This window comes from Lissotriton helveticus, chromosome 3_1 (assembly GCF_964261635.1).
Source record: "Lissotriton helveticus chromosome 3_1, aLisHel1.1, whole genome shotgun sequence".
Taxonomy (NCBI): domain Eukaryota; kingdom Metazoa; phylum Chordata; class Amphibia; order Caudata; family Salamandridae; genus Lissotriton; species Lissotriton helveticus.
In genome coordinates, this window is record NC_136061.1 from 182,422,679 (window position 1) to 182,443,226 (window position 20,548).

A 20,548-nucleotide genomic window follows, 5' to 3' on the forward strand; every position below is an offset into this window, starting at 1 on the left:
ACGGTCTCAGGAAAGTGTATCCTCCCGTGAGGGCTCCGTCACCTCCTTGGGAACTTAATGTGGTTTTGTCTAAATTGATGGGTCCTCCATTTGAGCCTATACATAAGGCTTCCCTTCAACATCTGACATGGAAGGTGTCCTTCCTTGTAGCGATCCCTTCTGCGCGCAGGGTGAGCGAGATTCAGGCCTTTTGTGCTACAGAACCCTATCTCGTTTTCCATGCGAATAGAGTGGTGCTTCGGACTCATCCCAGATTCCTTCCTAAGGTAGTCTCGGATTTTCACATTAACCAATCAGTGACACTACCTACATTTTTTGCTAATCCGAGCTCTTCAGCTGAAAAAGCTCTACACTCTTTGGATTTGAAAAGAGTTTTGAAGTTTTACCTTGATAAAACTAAGAGTGTTCGAAAGACTGATCATCTGTTTGTGAACTATGGTCCTCTAAATACGGGCTTGCCTGCATCCAAGAGGTCCATTTCTAGATGGATTGTGTCATGCATTTTGTTATGTTATCAGTTGGCACGAAAACAGCTCCCGGGTAGACCGAGAGCACACTCCACTAGACGAAAGGCTGCTACTATAGCAATGCTTAAAAATGTTCCTGTTCATGAAATTTGTAAGGCGGATACATGGCGTTCGGTTGACACCTTTTCTCGCCATTACTGCCTTGATTTTGATGCTCAAGCGTCCCTGAGGAATTTGTTTGGGTAATATCTATATGAGTGTACCGTTTAGAGAGTCTGGTATTGGTCCGCAGGGTATGGGATGGGCTTGCTACTCTATTCAGTGCTTATGTGCTTAGTGGAGAAGTGTGGCTCACTGGTTAGAGGAGGCAGACCCTGAAGCAGAGGTCAGACCCGGGACCAGGGTTCAATTCCCTACGCGGCAGGGTCTTGAGCCCAAATATCCACGGACTCGATAATTCTCGTTTCGGTGCCTACTTGAATCATGGGTTCACACTCTGCAGCTCTGGGCATTAGCCTGCTTAATCTCCACTACAGCCCCCCCGCGGCGGGATGCCTGGCTTTCACCTTGGGGAAGCCAGGACGGGTTCCCAAGGCAAGCGCCGAGATGCCTACGGGTAATCGAGCGCTATATAAGAATGCATAATAATAATAATAATAATAATAATGACTATTGATGAGTATCCCCTGGAAGAGAAGGATTAGTTACTTACCTGGAGTCCTACTTCTCTTCCAGGGGTATACTCATCAAAGTCATAAGCACACCCACCCGCCTCCCCGGACGAATACCAGAACTGTCTCTTTTACATGTTACCCATGCAGTTATCACACTGTTATACGCCGTCCAAAAGAACTGACCTAACTGTCACCTGTGGTGCATGATGGGAGCCTGGAGGCTCACAGAGGTCTTAAAGGCACGGCGCCAGATTTTTCTGTTGTTACAATGCAGCCTATCTAGGCTAAAGCTGCCTCTATGATCCTGCCTGTTTTTACCTTGGAAAATTAAGGTTTTGTGTTTCAAAGAAAACCTAGGCAGTGTTTTCTTCTTTACATTATTATATAATGTGTTTTATATGTCTTTATTCAGCAAATGTAAAGTTTTTACAGGCTATTATGGCAGTTTTTTTTAGCCTAGTATGGTTATTTTGGGCTGCATATGTATATGTATATGCATATTATCTATATATATATATGGTTATTTTATGCGTATTTATATGTATTTATATATATATGTAGATATATGCATATTATTGGCTATTGGTCCGGGGTCCCGCACAAGGGCGGGACTATTCAGTGCTTATGACTTTGATGAGTATACCCCTGGAAGAGAACTAGGATTACAGGTAAGTAACTAATCCTTATCTAACGGCGTAAAGGCAATCGATCCGCCATTTTGAGATTCTCGACCCACATAGTTATACAAGTAAGTCCGCCTTCTTGGAAATGGCATCTTACATGAAACTCCTATAAACGTTTAAAAAATATATCTTTTAACCGATCACTAGACTAGACCGGGTGACATGGTGCAAACACCAAATGGTGGGCGCCATCTTCACCTACCTAACTAAACCGTGGTTGTCTACCCTCGTAGTATAAACGAATGCTAATACCCGAGTACGAGCCTACTAATCTGCACAATAATGCAATATTTTGTGTTCCCAAACATAGGCAGACCGACAAGATTAAAAAGGCTTTATCTAACGGTGCGAAGGCAATCGATCCGCCATCTAAAGATTGTCGGCCCACATAGTTGTACATGTAGGTCCGCCATCTTGGGAGTGGCATCTTACATGAAACGCCTGTGAATGTCTAACAAATATGTATTAACCAGTCACTAGACTAACTATTTGTGGAGAAACCTAATTACTCACACATAGAGATAGTAAAATTATATTTTAATTATTAGAAAAAGACCTGCATGTAAACATAGATTATACATCATTCGCAGCTCCCTCACCAATGACAGAAAAGTCCCTGAAATATTTAATGTTCATCTCTAGAGTTAAGACCATTGCTCACAGTATCTAGAAAGGAAATAAACCACTGTTCACGGTTTTTCCTCTTTGCATCAAGATTTCCCCCTCGTCTCGTACATCCAGAGACCCCCAGTTTTTCCCCCAGGAAAGAAACGTTATCTTCATTTAAAAGAGCTGCAACTGAAAATTCTCATGCTTCTTCCCAAGGGAGCCATAGAAATTGCACCCAAGTCACAGAGGAATCAAGGCTTCTTTTCCCAGTTCTTCCTAACAAAAAAGGAAACAGGTCAATGGAGGCCGATACTGGACCTTAGAAAACTGAACAAGTTCATTTCCAATGCTTACTTCCACATACCCATTCATCGAAAACCCAAGAACTACGTTCGATTCTCTGTAGTGGGTCAGCACTACCAGTTCAAGGTGCTATGTTTTGGATGCGAATCAGCGCAGATAATATTCATCAAATGTCTCACTCCAGATGCCACTCTTTGCAGAAGAGATCACCAGGTGTTCCCATACCTGGACGACTGGTTAATCAAAGCGCCGTCCAGAGAAAAAGAAAAAGCTTGCATCAGTCTGGTGTGGAGACTAGGCCTCACTTTGACAGGGAGCAATCTTCTTTGGTGACCCAAATAAACATCTAATTTCTGGGAGCAATACTCTACACTAAGTTGGGGGAAGCCTTTCCATCTGCAAAATGTATAAGAAAGTTACAGACAATGTCAAAGACTATTGCTGGAAAGCAATCAATCATAAGTGATGCAATACAAGCCCCTAATAGGTATTATGGCATCATATATAGGTCTCATTCGTTTGCAGGCTTTATATAGGACTTGTTGAGCAAGAGATAGATTTGCGATGGAAAAAGGTGTAAGGCTCATAGGAAGACAAGGTCTGCTTCACAAGGTGCATGAAACAAGCTCTGGTCCGATTGAGAATTCTAGAAAACCTAACTGCAGGTTTCTCTTTCCTACCAATAACAGCAAGGTTATTACTAACCATGGATGTATCCATGAGGGATGGGGAGCCCACCTGTAAGGGCTTTCAACAAGAGGCATTTGATCAGATGCAGAGAAGAAGCCCCGCATCAATGTGTTGGCACTTGTTATTCTTAGATCCTTATTTCTTAATCCAGCTTCACCAGCAGAAAGTTAATTACACTCTCTAGACTTGTGAAGATGTCTCAAATTCTTTATAGACAAAACAAAGGACATACACACATCAGACCAACTATTTGTATCATTTGTACGGGTACGAAAAGGCCAATCCTTGTTCAAACAGAGAATAGCACTTTGGCTCTCAGCCTGTATTGCTTTCTGTTATGCCAAAGCCAATTGAGCTCTCCAGGGTAGAGTAAGGGCGCATTCCACTAAGGGCATGGCTAGGACTGCAGCACTCTATGCCTTTAAGAGACACCTGCTGTGCAGCCACCAGGTTTGCAGGCATACGTTCATGAACATTACTGCCTAGAAGTGGACGCAGTAGCTGACTCTGCAGTGGGACAGGCAGTCTGGAGAAACCTCTTTCACTAAAGGTGAGCCTGCGTTCCACTTTGTTGTATTCATAATGTGTACTGCTTGCTATTCTGATTCAAGTATATGCATATATAAAAGATCCAATGTTAGAGAAAACATAGTTACTTCCTGTAACTCCAGTTCTCCGACATTGGTATCTTTTATATATTCACATGTGACCCTCCCCAAACAGAGGTTCATCGCACTTAATTCTCACACAGGTGCTATGAAATCTGAGCTATTGTGGCCTCTAGGGGGAGTAGGAGTGCTCACCTTATTGGCTGAAGTTTTGGGTCTTTTAAATGAGGTGGACTTGTTACTAAATATACCCTGTTTTTCAGGCCTATGGCCATTTTACATTCTATACTGTTTGTTATATATTTTAACCTGTATGCTGCTATTTTAATACACATAGGATTCCCAGCCTGGAGAATGTTTCAAGTTTGTGAATATTTAAAGATACCAGTGTTGGGGAACTGGAGCTACAGGTAAGTAACTAATTTCTTCAGCCTCTTAACCTTCCTGACATATGTGTGATTATATTTCAGGTATTCCTCAAGTTGGAGTACAGCCAGGGGCCAAGCCACCAAAGTATGGTATGTAATACTGTTTTCTATGAGGAGAACGAGGTCACAAACATTGTCATTGGCAGCACAATAGTAGTTAAGAATGGTATGAGCTATTGCAGGAAGATTACTCACATTGATTGCTCCACGCAAAGGGTCTCATTCTGCATCTCCTCCTCCCGGGCTTCTCCATTCCTAGAGTTACCTTCAGCATTATGTACAATAGCCTCCTCCTAACCCATCCCTGCAGTTGTAGCAGTAATCCTGGCCCTCGGGCCTCCGTATCGCCAAATGAACGCCTTCTACTCTCTCCTTCACAGTGCACATCTTGAGGTTTCTACCCTCCCAGTTTGTCTTTGATGTCAAGCTGACCATAGCTTAAACTTTGCTGCCAGTGCAGCTCTCAGATACCTACAACTTTGACCGAGTATGGTAGGCAGAAGGTCAGCTGGATGGTGACACAATCTCAGCTACTTTAGGAAGATGTCATGTGTAGCCTGCTGGGAGATTTCATTGTAGTGAGTGCTAGCAACACTCTTCAGTTGTTAGCAGGCAGTCTGATCAATTCCGCGTAAACCCCACTGCCTGCTTTCCTTCTAAGCCTAAATATATTCGCACATTGTAAGATATTTCAGCTGCAGACAGTTCATTATCATGCTTTTCATTTGTGCTTGCTGATTGTCCTACAGATACATGCCACAGGAAACCAGGCACTATGTGTGTTTTCTACTGTATAAAATACCCGTACCCTGAATTGTATCTAAATAACTCATTGGTTCTCATTGCATTTCTTTAAAGTGTTAGGGTAGAGCAGAATAATCTATTGGTGTCAGAGCTGCCTGAAAGACGGTAGCATTCTACCAAAAGATGGTGAGTCTGCACGTACTGACGGAATACGTCCCTTATATAAAGCCAGATATTCGAGGTTTGCCCTGCATGCACACAGAGTCTCAACATTTTATAGCTTTCTAGCTACTATCACGTGACAAAGGTTTCTCTTAGACGTCTACAGTGAGGCTCACAGCTTAAAATCCTAAACTGCTAAAGTTGCTTTCATTCTGTTGTCAGGCGTGCCAGGTGTTGGAGGAGTGCCCGGTGCTGGTGGAGTTGGTGTGCCAGGTGCTGGTGGTGTACCCGGAGTTGGAGGTTTTGGCCAACGTGAGTAAATCCTACTTGTTCATCAAAGCTGTACTACTGGACACAGTCTGGGGCTATAGAACTCATGGGTTGCCTAAAGGAACAATGTAAACATTTTTATATACAAACGGTGATTCCTTTATACACCATTGCTTGCTCTGACCTTTCCTATAAGGCAGGATTTTCAGCCAAATATTTTTATAGTGTTTAAACGGATTGGCACTTTATAAAAACACAAACATATTGCCTCTCACATGCATGCTTTCTTTATGAGATCATTTTCAAAAATTAAAGGTTTGTCTATTAAAATGTTTTCAAGATATCTGCACTTAAGTAGAAATAGTAGAGGTACTACTGTTTTCAATTCGAGAAAGATACCTATAAATTGTAGTTGCATTGGTGTTTCAGTGAGAACCACTGTCCTATTACAGCTCAGTGACCTTTTCATTTGGCTTGACTCATTCATGTAAATACTCCTCACAGGCATGGGTTCAGTTCTTTGCGTAGGTGGAAGTCCTACTCCACGTTCGGTGGAGCAGAAAGGATATTTAAGAAGGTCTTACGTTGCCTGGGCCATTGAGAAGACTGCATACTCCATGTCTGAACTATCCCGTGAAAACAATGTTGACTGAGGAGACTGGAGATCTCTTTTCTTCATTGATTTAACTGCAGTTTATACTGTACAGACACTGCCAAAGGCAATAGAGCACCTTACAGAAAGACGCCTAAAATTGTAATCTAAAAAGCCATCATTAAACAGACTAGAAGCAAAGAGGAAGGCCTCCTCTAACAGACCATGCTCCCGTGGGAACAGGTGTTATCAACTTGCTTTAAACTGGGTGCAGGGATTTCACCAAGCAGGTGGAAGAGATTTCCAGAAAACAGTGACCACCCCAATAAATGAATGCACCATGGTTTTCAGAATCAACAAAAAAGGCAGCTCCAGCTGAGAATAGGCTGACGCAAGAGGCACGCAGATCCCTGAGGACATAATATTACTTCCCAAATAATGGGGAATGTCCAGATGGAGATTTGTAGACTTGGCAACACATTTGAAACAGTATGATAGTCTTCGAAGTGAACCACGGCACCATTCGAAGGTCAAAGGATAGAGCACACATGGCCAGATTACAACCCAAACCACTGGGCTGGTGTAAGCATGGAGCGCTTTCTTTAAAAGGAACAAGGGAAACCTTCGGAAGATGCCCCAATGTTTATTCTAGAGAGTCACAGAGTCTGAATCACTGAACTGAATAGACACTAGAATGCCCCTCAGGAGAAACAGGTGGACTGTGCAGACGGGACCTGCATAATCAGCAGAGAAAGCAGTTATTTGCCTTGTGGGTGGGTGGTGACCTTTAAAAGTGGTGAGGCGTAATCCTTGGCTCGAGTTTCAATGACCAAACCTGACTTCTTGAAGGGTTTCAGGGTTCACTCGCACTCGCTTGCACTCAGTCTTATTCTCTCACTCATTCTCACTTAGTCTCATTCACTTACTTTCAATTGCTCTTGCACTCACTTTTACTTGTTCTTACTCACTCAGTCTCACTCATTCTGACCCATTCAGGCTCACTTATTCTCTCTCTCTCCCATTCATTCTGATTCACTCAATCTCATTTAGCCTTATTTTGGCTTACTCATTGACACTCAGTCTCCTCACTTATTTGGTCTCACTGACATACTCAGTCCCACTCATTGATTCATACATCTCATTCTCATTCTGACTCCTTCCCAGCCACTAAGCCTTATTCACACTGACTCAGTCAGTGTTACTGATTGCAACACTGACTCACTCATTCTCTGACCCGTCTGTTTCACTCCAATTCACTCAGTGTCAATCAAAGTAACACTCAGTTAACTTGTCATTCTCCCTCACTTTCATTCATTCTCACTCATTTAATTCCCTCCTTCAATGTGTGTCTTCCACTTTCACTCACACACACATAGACACACAGGTAATGCTCACACATTCACAGGTTTTGTCTCACAGACACACATTCTCACCCATACGCACAAAACATTTAAAAGCTTTCCTACTTAGCATGCACCAACACTTATTCTTTTCAAATTTAGCAAAGAATCTGCCACATTGGTAGGCCCAAATAAGGCTCAGGCCCAGGACCTCAAACATTCTTAAGATCGCTCTACAGCTGTAACACAGTATTGTTCCATTTCTGAAGTTACCTGAAGACATCTATAGGAATTTAAGGGTTATGGAATTTATCAGTTTGAGGAATTAAGGAGCCATTGAATTTTACATCAGAGCAGGTACTGTGTCTAAATATTAGATTGTGGCCCTTGAAGTTGTCATTAGTGTGTAATGGCCAGCATGTGCAATCTGATTTCCTGGAGTTCATTATGGGGTGTGCCGTCAGCTGTAAGTGGCTACAAATACTGTTACTGTGCCAGTGGACCATGGGAATATTTTGTCAATTATCCATCTCCAAAAAGAATAACTTTTGCATCAGCCATAAATTAAAAAATGTGTTCAAAGAGAGGTGCCAACAAGAAAGTGTAAATTGAATGGCACGTCGATGCTGCTTTTCGTCGCTTGGATTAATTGTTCTGTGTGAGATTTACAGCCGCCAGTTCTGCGCACAGAAAAACGGCGCGATTTAAAAAAAGAGAAATGCATAAAGTGCCCCAGTCCGGGAACATCACCTCCGAAAACAGGCCTTCCTTTTACACAGCATAAGTCAAGTACCAGTCTCACTGTTGTTCCCAATTTAAACCAGAAACCTAGATGCCTGAATTTAGCTCAAAAGACATACGTGTAAGCTTTTAATGTACCTTTTACTGAAACTGAGGAAAAACAGGTAATGAAATATTGCACCAAGTCACTACATTTTAATCAGTCTCCCTTTAATGTCTCCTCGTATTACATTAAAGTTACAAATCTGATAAAACACAGCAGAACATATATGTTGTTTAACACAAAGCACTTAAGATTTGTCCTTTCACAAAATGACAACCTGCCCTGCAAACGGATCCCCAAAGAGCTTCTGCCATTATTTGCATCGTAAATCGTAATCCACAATCAGTCTGCCATTATTTGCATCGTAATCCACAATCAGTCAACTGCAAACTTGAAAAAGGGGCCCGGCCCCTGCCTCTGACCATCATTCCTTCTGAACCCAGCACTGGCATTTCATAACGAGGGAGGCCTCCAGCACTCCCAAAATTAGCGTTCCAGTTAAAAATCACACAGGTTCCCAAGCTGTAAAGCCGCAATAGAACCGAGCATTTATTTTTTACCTTGCTTCACCCGTTAAGTCTTTTTCCCTCCAGTGTATCAACTGCCAAATACACTGGAACCCCTCCTCCTTCAGCACAGCCCTGTGAAGCAAAATCATACCACCGTATGGGGTAGGGGAGGGGCTCGCATGTTTGCTGACACCTAATCAGCCCTGCCTCCCTTGTCTCTGGCGTTTACGTGGATCCAGTCAGGTCGCAGGCATTAACGCCCAAAATGAAACAAAATACAATGGCATTGAAAAATGCCGCGCCCACCACCCTGACGACACAACACTGCTTTGTGCCTCCAGGGCGAGTGTTCTCTCGCCCGGCACGGGCACATGCGCAGCTGTGTTCACATAACCAGATGGTAAACAAGCATTGGCATTGCCAATAGGTCTCGCTTGTGGGACCTTATAAGTATTTAGTTTTGCAGCACAATATCCGATTATGCAACAAGGATATTGTGCTGCAAAACTAAATACTTATAAGGTCCCACAAATGCGAGACCTATTGGCAATGCCAATGCTTGTTTTGTCTGTTCCGAGGCTGCACCACTTATAATATAGTACCTCCGGGAATGGTGCAGTTTATTACCTGATGTTGAACCAATCTGCGTACTTTGCGACCACGGAGGAGGACCGAGACAGAGGCAGGAGAGGGAATAAGAGTGTCAAGAAGCGGGGGGAGGGGGAGGGAGCGCTGATAGCGACAGAGCAGGAGAAGCTAAAGTATTTGTTTTCAGTAAGTGAAAGGGGACTTAAAGAGAGGGAATAAGAGGAAGGATCGGAGAGGGGTGAGGGGCAGCTGTGGCCGCCACGCAATATACAAGCTTCTCGGCATTGCTGGTTGGGGGAAGTGGGGGGGGTGGGCGGGGGAGCAGCAGGCAGATGCTGGTGGAGCGCGCGCTGGAGAGGGAGGGGGTGGGAGGACTAGGCAGCGGGAGAGAGGGAGAAAGGAGCGTGAGGGAGGCGTTTTTAGATACATGAAGCCAAAATTACAAGTGAGCATGTTACAAAAGCAAACGTTACGTTACATGAGACAATAGTGACAGTTGTGCAAGTATCAAGAGCAACAAAATACAAGAGGTAGCAAACGATATGCAATAGCATATCTGAGGGAACACGGCCTGGGGGAAGCTGGCTGGGGATGGGGAGGAGAAATGAAAGGAAGGCTGTGTTTGCGGGGAGAGAGAGGGGAGGTGCTGGTGTGGGAGGGGGGAGGTGCTGGTGTGGGAGGAGTGCTGCTACGGCAAGGCTGTGTTTGCGGGGAGAGAGAGGGGAGGTGCTGGTGTGGGAGGGGGGAGTTGCTGGTGTGGGAGGAGTGCTGCTAGAGGAGGAGAAGCCCTGGCCGTGAATGCTCGTGCATGTTCACGTGAACTGCAAGAAAACGCCGGGCTGAAACCCCTTAGTTTGAAGAGGATTTTGCCGACATGAATTCGATCCTATCCATTCCTGCGGAATGGGACAGGCTCGACCTAAAAACAAACGATTTCAGTATCCGAGCACTTACTGCCTGAAAGAAAGATGACGCCTTTCATTAGGAACTCGTCAACTCCGTGTTTTTTTCTTTATTGTTAGGGGGCCAACGCCCAATTAGCCCCTTAAGACCAGCCGCCCCGCAGTCATGGGTTAATACCGTCAGGGGCTAAGGTTCGGAGCCAGGACAGAGTTACCATGGAGCTCAGCAGACATTGGAAGTAAACAAACTCAGTAGATGACAGATGTCAGTGCAGCAATCAGCACCCTTGATGAAAGTAGGTGCTTTTTAGTCAGCTGGTCTTCAGCAGTTTAGCTGGATATGAGGAGGGAGGTAGTAGCTGTGTCGAACCAGCCTACATCATTTCCCCAGAGAACAGCTCTGTCCTGTCTGCCGTTAAGCCCCCTCCAGGCTTGTGGTTCCCAAAGTGCAAGGCAATAAGGGGCGAGGAACTGAGAATACATCTTAATCTAGCTGCGAAAATCAGGGACATATGAATGGCCTGAACTTCATTTCTTACCCAGTCGGTGCCTCATTTTTTTGTTTTGTTCTATTAAACCTGCTTGCATTTTTACTGTAAACAATCAAATGGATTTTTCTTTTTTATCTTTATAAAAACTTAATTGCATTTTTATGATAAACAATGCAAAGAAAACAATAGGGCAGTAGTGCATGCAATTAACAGGAAATTAGAAAAGACATAAGGCAGTCCAAAGAGGTAGCAACTGAGAGAAAAGCTGTAGACTTGATATGTGCAGCCATTCAGGACATCACAGGAACTGAGTATGCTTGCACCATAGCCACTGGCCATTTTATTTTTGCCAGTAGATCCACTTCCTGTGTTGACCAGCGCCATATTGCAATAGCGTACAATATGACAAAATGTCTGAATAGCTATACAACATCTGAGGCAGGTCGGTTTAGGGGCTTTGGCTATTTTTCCCCAGTCATTCCGAGGTGCAGTAACCTGTGGAACTAGTTAACATTGCACAAGTCTTAATATAGCCTGGGAAGGTCATTTTTGCCTACTGCTATATGGCATCCTCATTTCACCAATATCTTGTTTCCATTTACACTGTGTTGTACCTAGTGGATTTGCATTGTGGACGACCAGATTCCTGTATTTCCTGAGGATGCCCTTACAGAGAATTGGTTCCATTGTTATTTTGAGCTCTAAGAACTCTTGACCCTCCACCATGGCTGCACTGTGAGAATCTAGGGCGTGGCATTGTGTGGCCAAACTGTGTATGGCGTAGGACACAAACGTCAGCTAATTGGTCAGGAGCTTTAATGTGAGTACCTAACTTAGAAAATACAATCAGGTCGCATGTCCTGAAGACCTGGAGCTTTGTCACATGCACCGAGCCTGTCTCATGCCATAAAGGAGTCTCTTTGGTCAGTTTACTCCTTCATTTGGTGAGCTTGAAAGCTTTTTGCCAGCACATTAAAAGCATTTAAGTGATCTGTGGCAACTACAAGGACGGTGTGCTCCTATATAATAATATATATAATGAACTGTTCCCATGAGGCACAGGGTCAGACTGATTTGCATATGGCCATGTCTGAACTGGGGTGGCAGAGTGGGCTAAAGAACGGTGATGGATTAAACCCAGATCTTTTAACTGGGTGTGAGTGTTTGATTGATTCAGATGCTCCGTCCATCACCACCCCCTTATTGTACCGCTTTTGGCCGCCATAAGTGTGGCAGGGTATGCTCAGACGTGAGTCCCTTGCTCACTTTGACACTGGATTCAAGCAAGCCAGGCTGAAGACGGCTGGAATGCCAGAAACCAGTCCTCGGAAGCTTGTTTCCGGTCCAGGGAAGGCATGGCTTGGCAGTTCGGGCTGGACTGTTCCCATGAGGCACAGGGTCAGACTGATTTGCATATGGCCATGTCTGAACTGGGGTGGCAGAGTGGGCTAAAGAACGGTGATGGATTAAACCCAGATCTTTTGACTGGGTGTGAGTGTTTGATTGATTCAGATGCTCCGTCCATCACCACCCCCTTTTGTACCGCTTTTGGCCGCCATAAGTGTGGCAGGGTATGCTCAGACGTGAGTCCCTTGCTCACTTTGCCACTGGATTCAAGCAAGCCGGGCTGAAGACGACTGGAATGCCAGAAACCGGTCCTCGGAAGCTTGTTTCCGGTCCAGGGAAGGCATGGCTTGGCACTTCGGGCTGGACTGTTCCCATGAGGCACAGGGTCAGACTGATTTGCATATGGCCATGTCTGAACTGGGGTGGCAGAGTGGGCTAAAGAACGGTGATGGATTAAACCCAGATCTTTTGACTGGGTGTGAGTGTTTGATTGATTCAGATGCTCCGTCCATCACCACCCCCTTTTGTACCGCTTTTGGCCGCCATAAGTGTGGCAGGGTATGCTTAGACGTGAGTACCTTGCTCACTTTGCCACTGGATTCAAGCAAGCCGGGCTGAAGACGGCTGGAATGCCAGAAACCGGTCCTCGGAAGCTTGTTTCCAGCTTGGCAGTTCGGGCTGGACTGTTCCCATGAGGCACAGGGTCAGACTGATTTGCATATGGCCATGTCTGAACTGGGGTTGCAGAGTGGGCTAAAGAACGGTGATGGATTAAACCCAGGTCTTTTGACTTGGTGTGAGTGTTTGATTGATTCAGATGCTCCGTCCATCACCACCCCCTTTTGTACCCCTATATAATAATGACAATATCCAAGTGTTTTCCTCGCGATTCCCCTTTAGTCAAATCACCGGGTCCTGTCTTTCGTCAAACATCAACTCATTAATCAGAAGCATCTGGTAGTTGAAGTAGCATAGATGAATGTCAGTGGTGTCTGACCACTCTCCGACACAGAGTTTGGTACATTTTGCAAATTAAATTCTCGGTTGATTTACCCCCCCCAAACAAATGTTGAAGCTATGGATTGTAATACGGTGAAGAGGTTGCAGTGAATGCTATATGAATAGTTTTCCAATGTGTGAAGAGATCAGGATAGGGACTCCAGTTTGAGTAGGGCAGATCTATCCGTTATAGAAATGGGAAGAAAGGACTGCCTTTCTAGCTCCCTCCTTGTACGATGGACAATGTTCTGTATGTACCTAGCATTTCTTCTGGACTGGGGTTATAACTATATCTAGGAATTTGAAATGATGCATGCCAATTTGTAATTGGGTGCATTTCAGACAGTGTGGTTGGGAACCACTGACAGGTCGACTTTCGCCAGTTTACTTGCAGAGCGTGCTCTGTAGCATCTGTGTCAGCCGACGCAAGGTGTATTCTGTCTACTAAAAACATAGCAGCATTTAGTTTGCGTTAATGGAAACTCTGTCTTCGACTAACGCTTATGGCTGAAAACCTTTAAGTTGGGCATTCCTTCTGATTCGATCAGCTAGTGGCTCCATGATCAGGGCAAGCAACAGATGAGAAAGTGGGCACCCCTAATGCGTACCTCTCTCTATTTGGAATGAACACTTTTTTACTGCTCCACAGGTTGCACGTAGCAATTACTTAACACAGGAAAACAACACTCCTCATAATCATGCACTCTCTTCAATGTGATTTTACTATACTGCACACATGTAGCCACTTGTTCCCTGGTTTTGGTTAACTACCTTTCTATGAAAACAATTACACATGAAAAAATGCCATGGCATAAACCAAATATGCAGATGCGCAGAGTATTATATGCTATTTATTACCATTGTTGAGGGGGGCATTATGACTCACAAGAACGCAGAATATACTATGCTGTTTATTACCGTTGATGCGTAGTGCATCATGAGTCACACCAATCTTTGCCTCTCATGAGTTATAACCTCTCCACACACTCAACAGTGGTAATAAATGGCGTATTAGAGTCAGTGCATCTGCATATAGATACTATATATATTATTTCTGCTGAAAAAAGACTGTGATGTTATCGGTCAAACATGCAATACCACTGAATGTTCCAGTTATGGTTACCACCACACACAACACTCGCCATAATTTGTGCCACCTGCCATTATGTTATCTTTATAGCGTTTTTCTTTGTTTCCGTACTATTGGCAAATTGATATTTAAAGTAAATATTATGGCTGTAAATCAGAGCTCTGATGAGGCCTGTGTGTTTTTTAGAACGTGTGAGCGAATTTCCATACCTATACACAGATATGCAAGTTTGAGGGGATTTATTATAATTATATATAGGGCGATAGGGGAGACTTGTAGCAAATTATCGACATTCTGAATTAAATCTGTTATAGAGACATATATAGGAACTATAACGTGGAAAGGTATAGACTGACTCTTGGGCGGGGATTGGGTTTGGACCTACATTAAGTCCTCTGGTGTGTCATTGGAGGCTAGCAGTGCTGAGCACACTTTCTGCATGCATATGCAGTTATTGAAAAGAGCTTATCAAAGACTTCTCTAATTAATGTGTACAGTGCAACATCTTCACATTTATATTATGTCACTCCGATACTCTGTTACTTCTCACACTTTTCATATTCTTCTTGCAGCTGGATTTGGCGTGGGAGGATTACCAGGAGGAGGTTTGTGGCACTATCTATGTTACTTTCATACATGTCTTGTAAAGCAGAAAGCAGTAACTAGTCTAGAATAACTGCCACAATGTGACATCAGTTTCAGAAGTAAACAAATCACTAAGAGGGCACTGAGGAAGAAAACCAATGTCATCCAGACAAATAAGTGCTAATTAACTTACTCTCAGGGCCATTACATGCTTCCCTACCTCATCACACAAGGTTCCCCTCTCACATATATTACCCTTTCATTGCTAAAGCGAAGGGCTATCACAATGCCTGTTTATCACTCAAGCATTCATTCTAACATTAATCAACTCACTCACTAACTTAGAATAGGAATGTATGCAGGATTGAGGTATCTTTCATAGATTCACATGCTTAAAGCATTCCCTGTCGTCGAGGTGTGAGTCCCACTGTACTATCATCAAGCAATATGTAAAACTACCATAGGTTATAATGGCACAAGGCCATGAATTTATTAGCCTATTTAGCTCCTTTTTAAAAAAGTACCAAACTTCTGATACAAACCAATCAGTAGCTAGCACCCTATAGAACAGTCCCAAGAGAAGATGAGTCACTAAGGTTTTGACCGCACATCGTGTGTGAAGAGAGTCTCCCTGAGCTCTGCTCAGTTTTCTTCTTTAAACTACTTCTACAACTTTGAATTCATTTCTTCTACGATGTCTGACAAGAAAGGCCTTTTCCGTTCCTGCAGGACCTATGGGAAGAAAAGTGCTCATGTGGCAGACCCACGTAAGGACTGCATCTATTGCCTCCATCCCCAGCATGAGGTAATACAGTGTAAAATCTGCAACACTTTTTCCTCTAAACCGTTTAGGGATAGAGACGGGAGGCTGCTCGTGTAGCTTCAGAAAACAAAGTCACTCAAGACCTCTTCAGTGGAAAACAGCAACACCTCTGCCAGGTCACATAACAGGTCCAGATCACAAGAAGATGCGTCTGAGGAGGTCAGAAAATATTATAAAACCTCCCACTTGGCTAAGCACTCTCATAAGAAGGAGAAGCGTATCAGAATCTCCTCAGAGCCAGCCTTGTCTTTGCCATGTACTCCTTCTTGTAAGGAGAAAATGCGCCCTCATGCTTCCTTTTCAGATCCTGTGAGGCATAACTCCTCTCAAATATTTCCGTCGTTGATGCCTTTTCCATCTACACCACGCTCGTCGATGATGCCAACCAGTACACCCATCTCGTTGGGGTGACCATCGTCAACAACAATGTCGACTACATGTGCCAGCGGCGCCCCCGAATCATCAACAAGAAGGCAATCGCCGATGAAGGTCACCTCAACACTTCCAATGACGACACTGTCGATGATGAGCTCCATGAGGATGTTCCCGTTGAAGACAACTCCGCTGACAGGGGTTCTGTTGACGGTGGTTACGTCGATGACAACACCCAAGATCTACGCCATCCAGTCGACGATGGTACCGTCTACGCCACTGTCGATGAGATTGTAAATTAAGGTATCAAGGCTTTCCTGCGCATTGAGATAACTTCACCAAGCAAAATCTTGCCTTTGCCTCCTAGCCACCTCCAGGACCTGCAGGAATTTGAGGATGAAGGTCCATTGGAACAGTGCACCCCCTTCAGAGCTACATGTTAATGTCAGGAGGAGGATGAGGACTATGACGATGAGGAACAGTATTACCAACAGTATTGCCCTCAACCACCAAAGCAATTTGAGCCTTATGGATATTACATGAATCCTCCTAGACAATATACTGCTCACCTACCATCCTCATTAATCCAGACCTGCAGGCTATGCTTTCACACTGTAGGAAACGATTTCCACAACTTCTAGAAGAAAGTCCTGCGGCCCCACCACCACAGCCTGCTGCCCCTCTCACACCACCAATGCCAGTGCCTGACAAACCCGGAATGACACCTTGTCCCCTGACGGCATTACCACCAAGAGAAGATCTATCTTCCTCAGATGAGGATAGAGAAGAGGGCAAAATTCCTTAGCCTCCGCAACAGTCAGATAACTGGAATAGATACATTATTCCTACACCGTCCCCACGTCCACACCCTCCAACTGGCTCCTCCAGAGGAAATCGGAGGTTTTCACAATTTAATGGAAAGAGTGGCTACTGGATTTCACCTCCCTATGGCGGAAATGCAGTCAGACTGCTTCCTATATGACTTTAAAGAGCAAACAAGAAAGTCAATCTGCTCCATACCTATCATCGACTACATTTGACAGTAAGGAATAAAGGTGATTAAGACTCCAGCCACAGTGGCGGCTGTTCGGCCTCAGATTGATTAAAAAGTATAGGGCCCCAGAAGATGCCCCTGCATGCTTGACAGGACACCCCAAGTCTGACTCAGTCATCTCTCAGGCTGTGCAGTGGAGGTCCAAATATCCATCAGAAACTATTACACCTCCTAACAAGGAAAGGAGCCAATTAGACACTGTTGTCAAACGTTTCACTGTCATGTCTGCCATTACTGCGCAAGCTGTAAATGCTTTGTCTATCTTAGCCCGCTATACACGCCAGATGTGGTTCAATCTGGGGGACATATTGGACCTCATTCCAGAAGGCAAAAAGCAAGAGACTAGGACAATTCTACAAGAGGGAGAACGTGCAGCCTCTGAGGTATTTGACTGCGCAATGGATATAGCGACCACAGGCTTTCGGGAGCTAGCTGGCGCAGCAGCCTTAAGGCATCAAGATTTGCTAAAGTTGAAATCATTTCGACCGAAAGTCCAACCCAAGATCTTGGACATGGCATACGATGGGAATTCTTTATTTGGCAAGTATAAAGATGAGGCCTTCCTAGCGATCAAGACCGACACCTATACCGCCAAATTCCTGGGCACTCTACAGTACAGAAAGTTGCCCTTTCGGGTAGCAGGAGGACGGGGTTTTTCAGGGTATAAGGGTGAATACCAACTCACTGAGCAGTATCCGTCCTATCAACTACAGTTCAGGCAAGGTTACCAGCAGCTGCCATATCGCTAGTCCTCCACAGTGAGTTTCTTCAGGCAGGGCTCCCGCCTTCTCAAAACCACTACACAGGTCACAAACAGTGGCCTCACTCAGGTGCCAGCTGCTGTCACCTCTAATCCAGTTGGTGCAAAGATATTCAACCACATGCATCAGTGGAAGAACATAACGTCAGACAAATTGGTATTGGACTTGGTCACCTATGACCATAGCCTGGATTTTACGGAATAACCACTGAACACTCTACCCAGGGTAGGTGCACCCAAGTCGTCTTTACTTACTAAAGAAAGAGACCAACATGATGCTCTCCAGAGGAGCAATAGAGAAGGTTCTGATGGTGCAATGGGAAAAAGGATTCTACTCCTGTTTTTTCCGTACACGCAAGAAATCAGGAGAGTGGACACCTATATTAGATCTCAGTAAACTAAACAAATTCCTCAAAAAGCAGACCTTCAGGATGGTTATTATTTTGGATACCCCGCAGTGGCTCAACACTAGAGATTACATGACGCCTCTAGATCTGGAAGACGCGTAGTTTCTTATCTCCATTCATCCTGAACATTGAAGATATCTCAGATTCACTGTAGCTGGTACTCATTACCAATTCAAGGTCCTTCCCTTTGGCCTGAAGCCCATGCCTCTAATATTCACCAAGTGCCTCCCTCCAGTAGCAGCTGCCCTAAGAACCCACGGTCCTCATGTATTCCCTTACCTAGGCGACTGGCTGCTAAAACACCTACTGCATGACAAACCGCCAGAGCTACGACAGCCTGACTATCGCTTTTCAGAAAACTCAGCCTCACTTTAAGTAAACAAAAATCATCACTCACTCCCAGTCCAACAATGACATTCTTAGGAGCCTACCTTGACACAATCCAGAGCAAAGCTTTCCTATCCTAGGCACGACAGGATCGGTTTGCGAACTTGGCTAGAAACATCTCAAGAAGACTATGCATTTCAGTCAGGATGTACAAGTCGCTCCTAGGAATACTCTTGTCTGCAATCAACCTGATTCCACTGACTCGCTTAAAAATGAGACCACTACAGGAGGAACTCCAACTTCAATGTCTAAGCAGCACAATCCTTCGAAAACTTGATTTAAATAACACAGATCATGAGAGAAGCATTGAAGTGGTGGTATCATAAACCACATATCTCGGAAGGCCTTAGTTTTCTACCCATGATTTTATATTTCATCATCATCTATGGACGCGCCTGTGGACGGCTGGGGAGGCCACTTGCAAGACCTCCAAATCTAGGGTAAATGGTCTTCTCAAAAATGATGCACATTATCAGCCTGGAGCTCAAGGCCATACTCCTCTCCCTGCAAGTTTTCCTTCCAAGGATTGCAGGGCCCTCAGTGCTGGTTCCGTCAGACAACACAACCAGCATGTAGCACATCAACAAACAGGAAGGAACCAGGTCTCTCACACTTTCTCAGGAAGCCCAGGAGCTTTAGTCCTGGCTTTCAATTCATGGAATATGCCTGAAAGCCGAACACGTTCCGGGACTACATACACAGTGCATTGGCAGACAATCTCAGCAGGGCAAAGAACAGTTGCCACGATTGGGAACTGAATCAACATCAACTGGACAGGGTCTTCTCATGATGGGCGAAGCCAACGCTGGATCTCTTGGCGATGGTCAACAATATCAAATGCCAGTTCTATTCCAGCAGATACCCTTTCCCAGGTCCTTGGGGAATGCCCTTTCCGATGGCTTAGTCTGGTATATATGCATACACTTATCATCCCATCCATTGATTCCCAGGGTCCTCACCAAGATGAAGACAGAACATTATCGTCTCCTGCTGTTCGGCCCCAAGTGGCCCAGGCAGCACTGGTTCTCGGAACTATTCCCCCTCTCGGAGATCAAGCCCATTCACCTTCTGCCCATGCCGTCTCTTCTGACCGTCAACAGGGGTCAGATATTCCATCTGGAGCCAGCATCTCTCAATATACATGCAAGGCTCTTGAATTCTTCGAATTTTACAATCGAAGCATCACACAAGAATGCAGGAATATTCTCACCAAGTTTAGAGCAGAAGGCACCAACAAGACTTACAAATGAAAATGGTAGCGATTCTGCATTTGGTGTCAGTAAAACAAATATGTGATGTTACAACGCGATGATTTACATTGTGGTACATTACATCACACTTATTACAATGCAAGTCGTTACAACAACTTGCACTGGAGGGTACTGGACTTAGGAATAGTATGATTTACTGTTCCAACTCCAGCCTACGTAACAGCTGGGAAGGTGTTGGAATAGTAAATCACACTATTCCTTAGTGTATAGTAACATCCAGCACAAGTCGTTGTAACGACTTGCGTTGTAATGACCATGATGTAAATGTGTCGCAGTGTAACGACCGCGTTGTAAAGATTTTTCGCCCAGCAGAAAAGCTTGCATCTACTCCACGTTTCTCCAGAGCAAATCTTACCATATCTGCTCTCACTGGCCAAATCAGGATTAGTGTATGCCTCCCTGAAGGTCCATTGTGCTGCAATTTCTAGATACTGACGCTCTTCTCATGTCTCTCTGTTCCTCAAGACTTGTGAAGCAATTCATGGTAGGGCTATTCCAATCATTCCCTCCAGTAAGATCTCTGCCTCCCGAATGGCACCTCAATGTGGTCCTCTCACAGCTAATGAAGAGACCTCCATTGAACCGATTCATAAGGCAGAGTTTAAATTT

At 44.5% G+C, this 20,548-nt stretch overlaps 1 protein-coding gene across 23 annotated transcripts in view; it reads left to right on the forward strand.

Moving 5' to 3' along the window:
- ELN (elastin) overlaps nucleotides 1–20,548 on the forward strand; it is a 496,210-nt gene that overhangs the window by 354,415 nt on the left and 121,247 nt on the right. For all 23 annotated transcript variants that reach the window (XM_078679544.1, XM_078679545.1, XM_078679547.1 and 20 more), the window contains 3 exons: nucleotides 4,505–4,552; nucleotides 5,591–5,680; nucleotides 14,853–14,885. In XM_078679544.1, coding sequence (XP_078535670.1) covers nucleotides 4,505–4,552; nucleotides 5,591–5,680; nucleotides 14,853–14,885 — 171 coding nt within the window. The remainder of the gene's footprint in view (nucleotides 1–4,504; nucleotides 4,553–5,590; nucleotides 5,681–14,852; nucleotides 14,886–20,548) is intronic.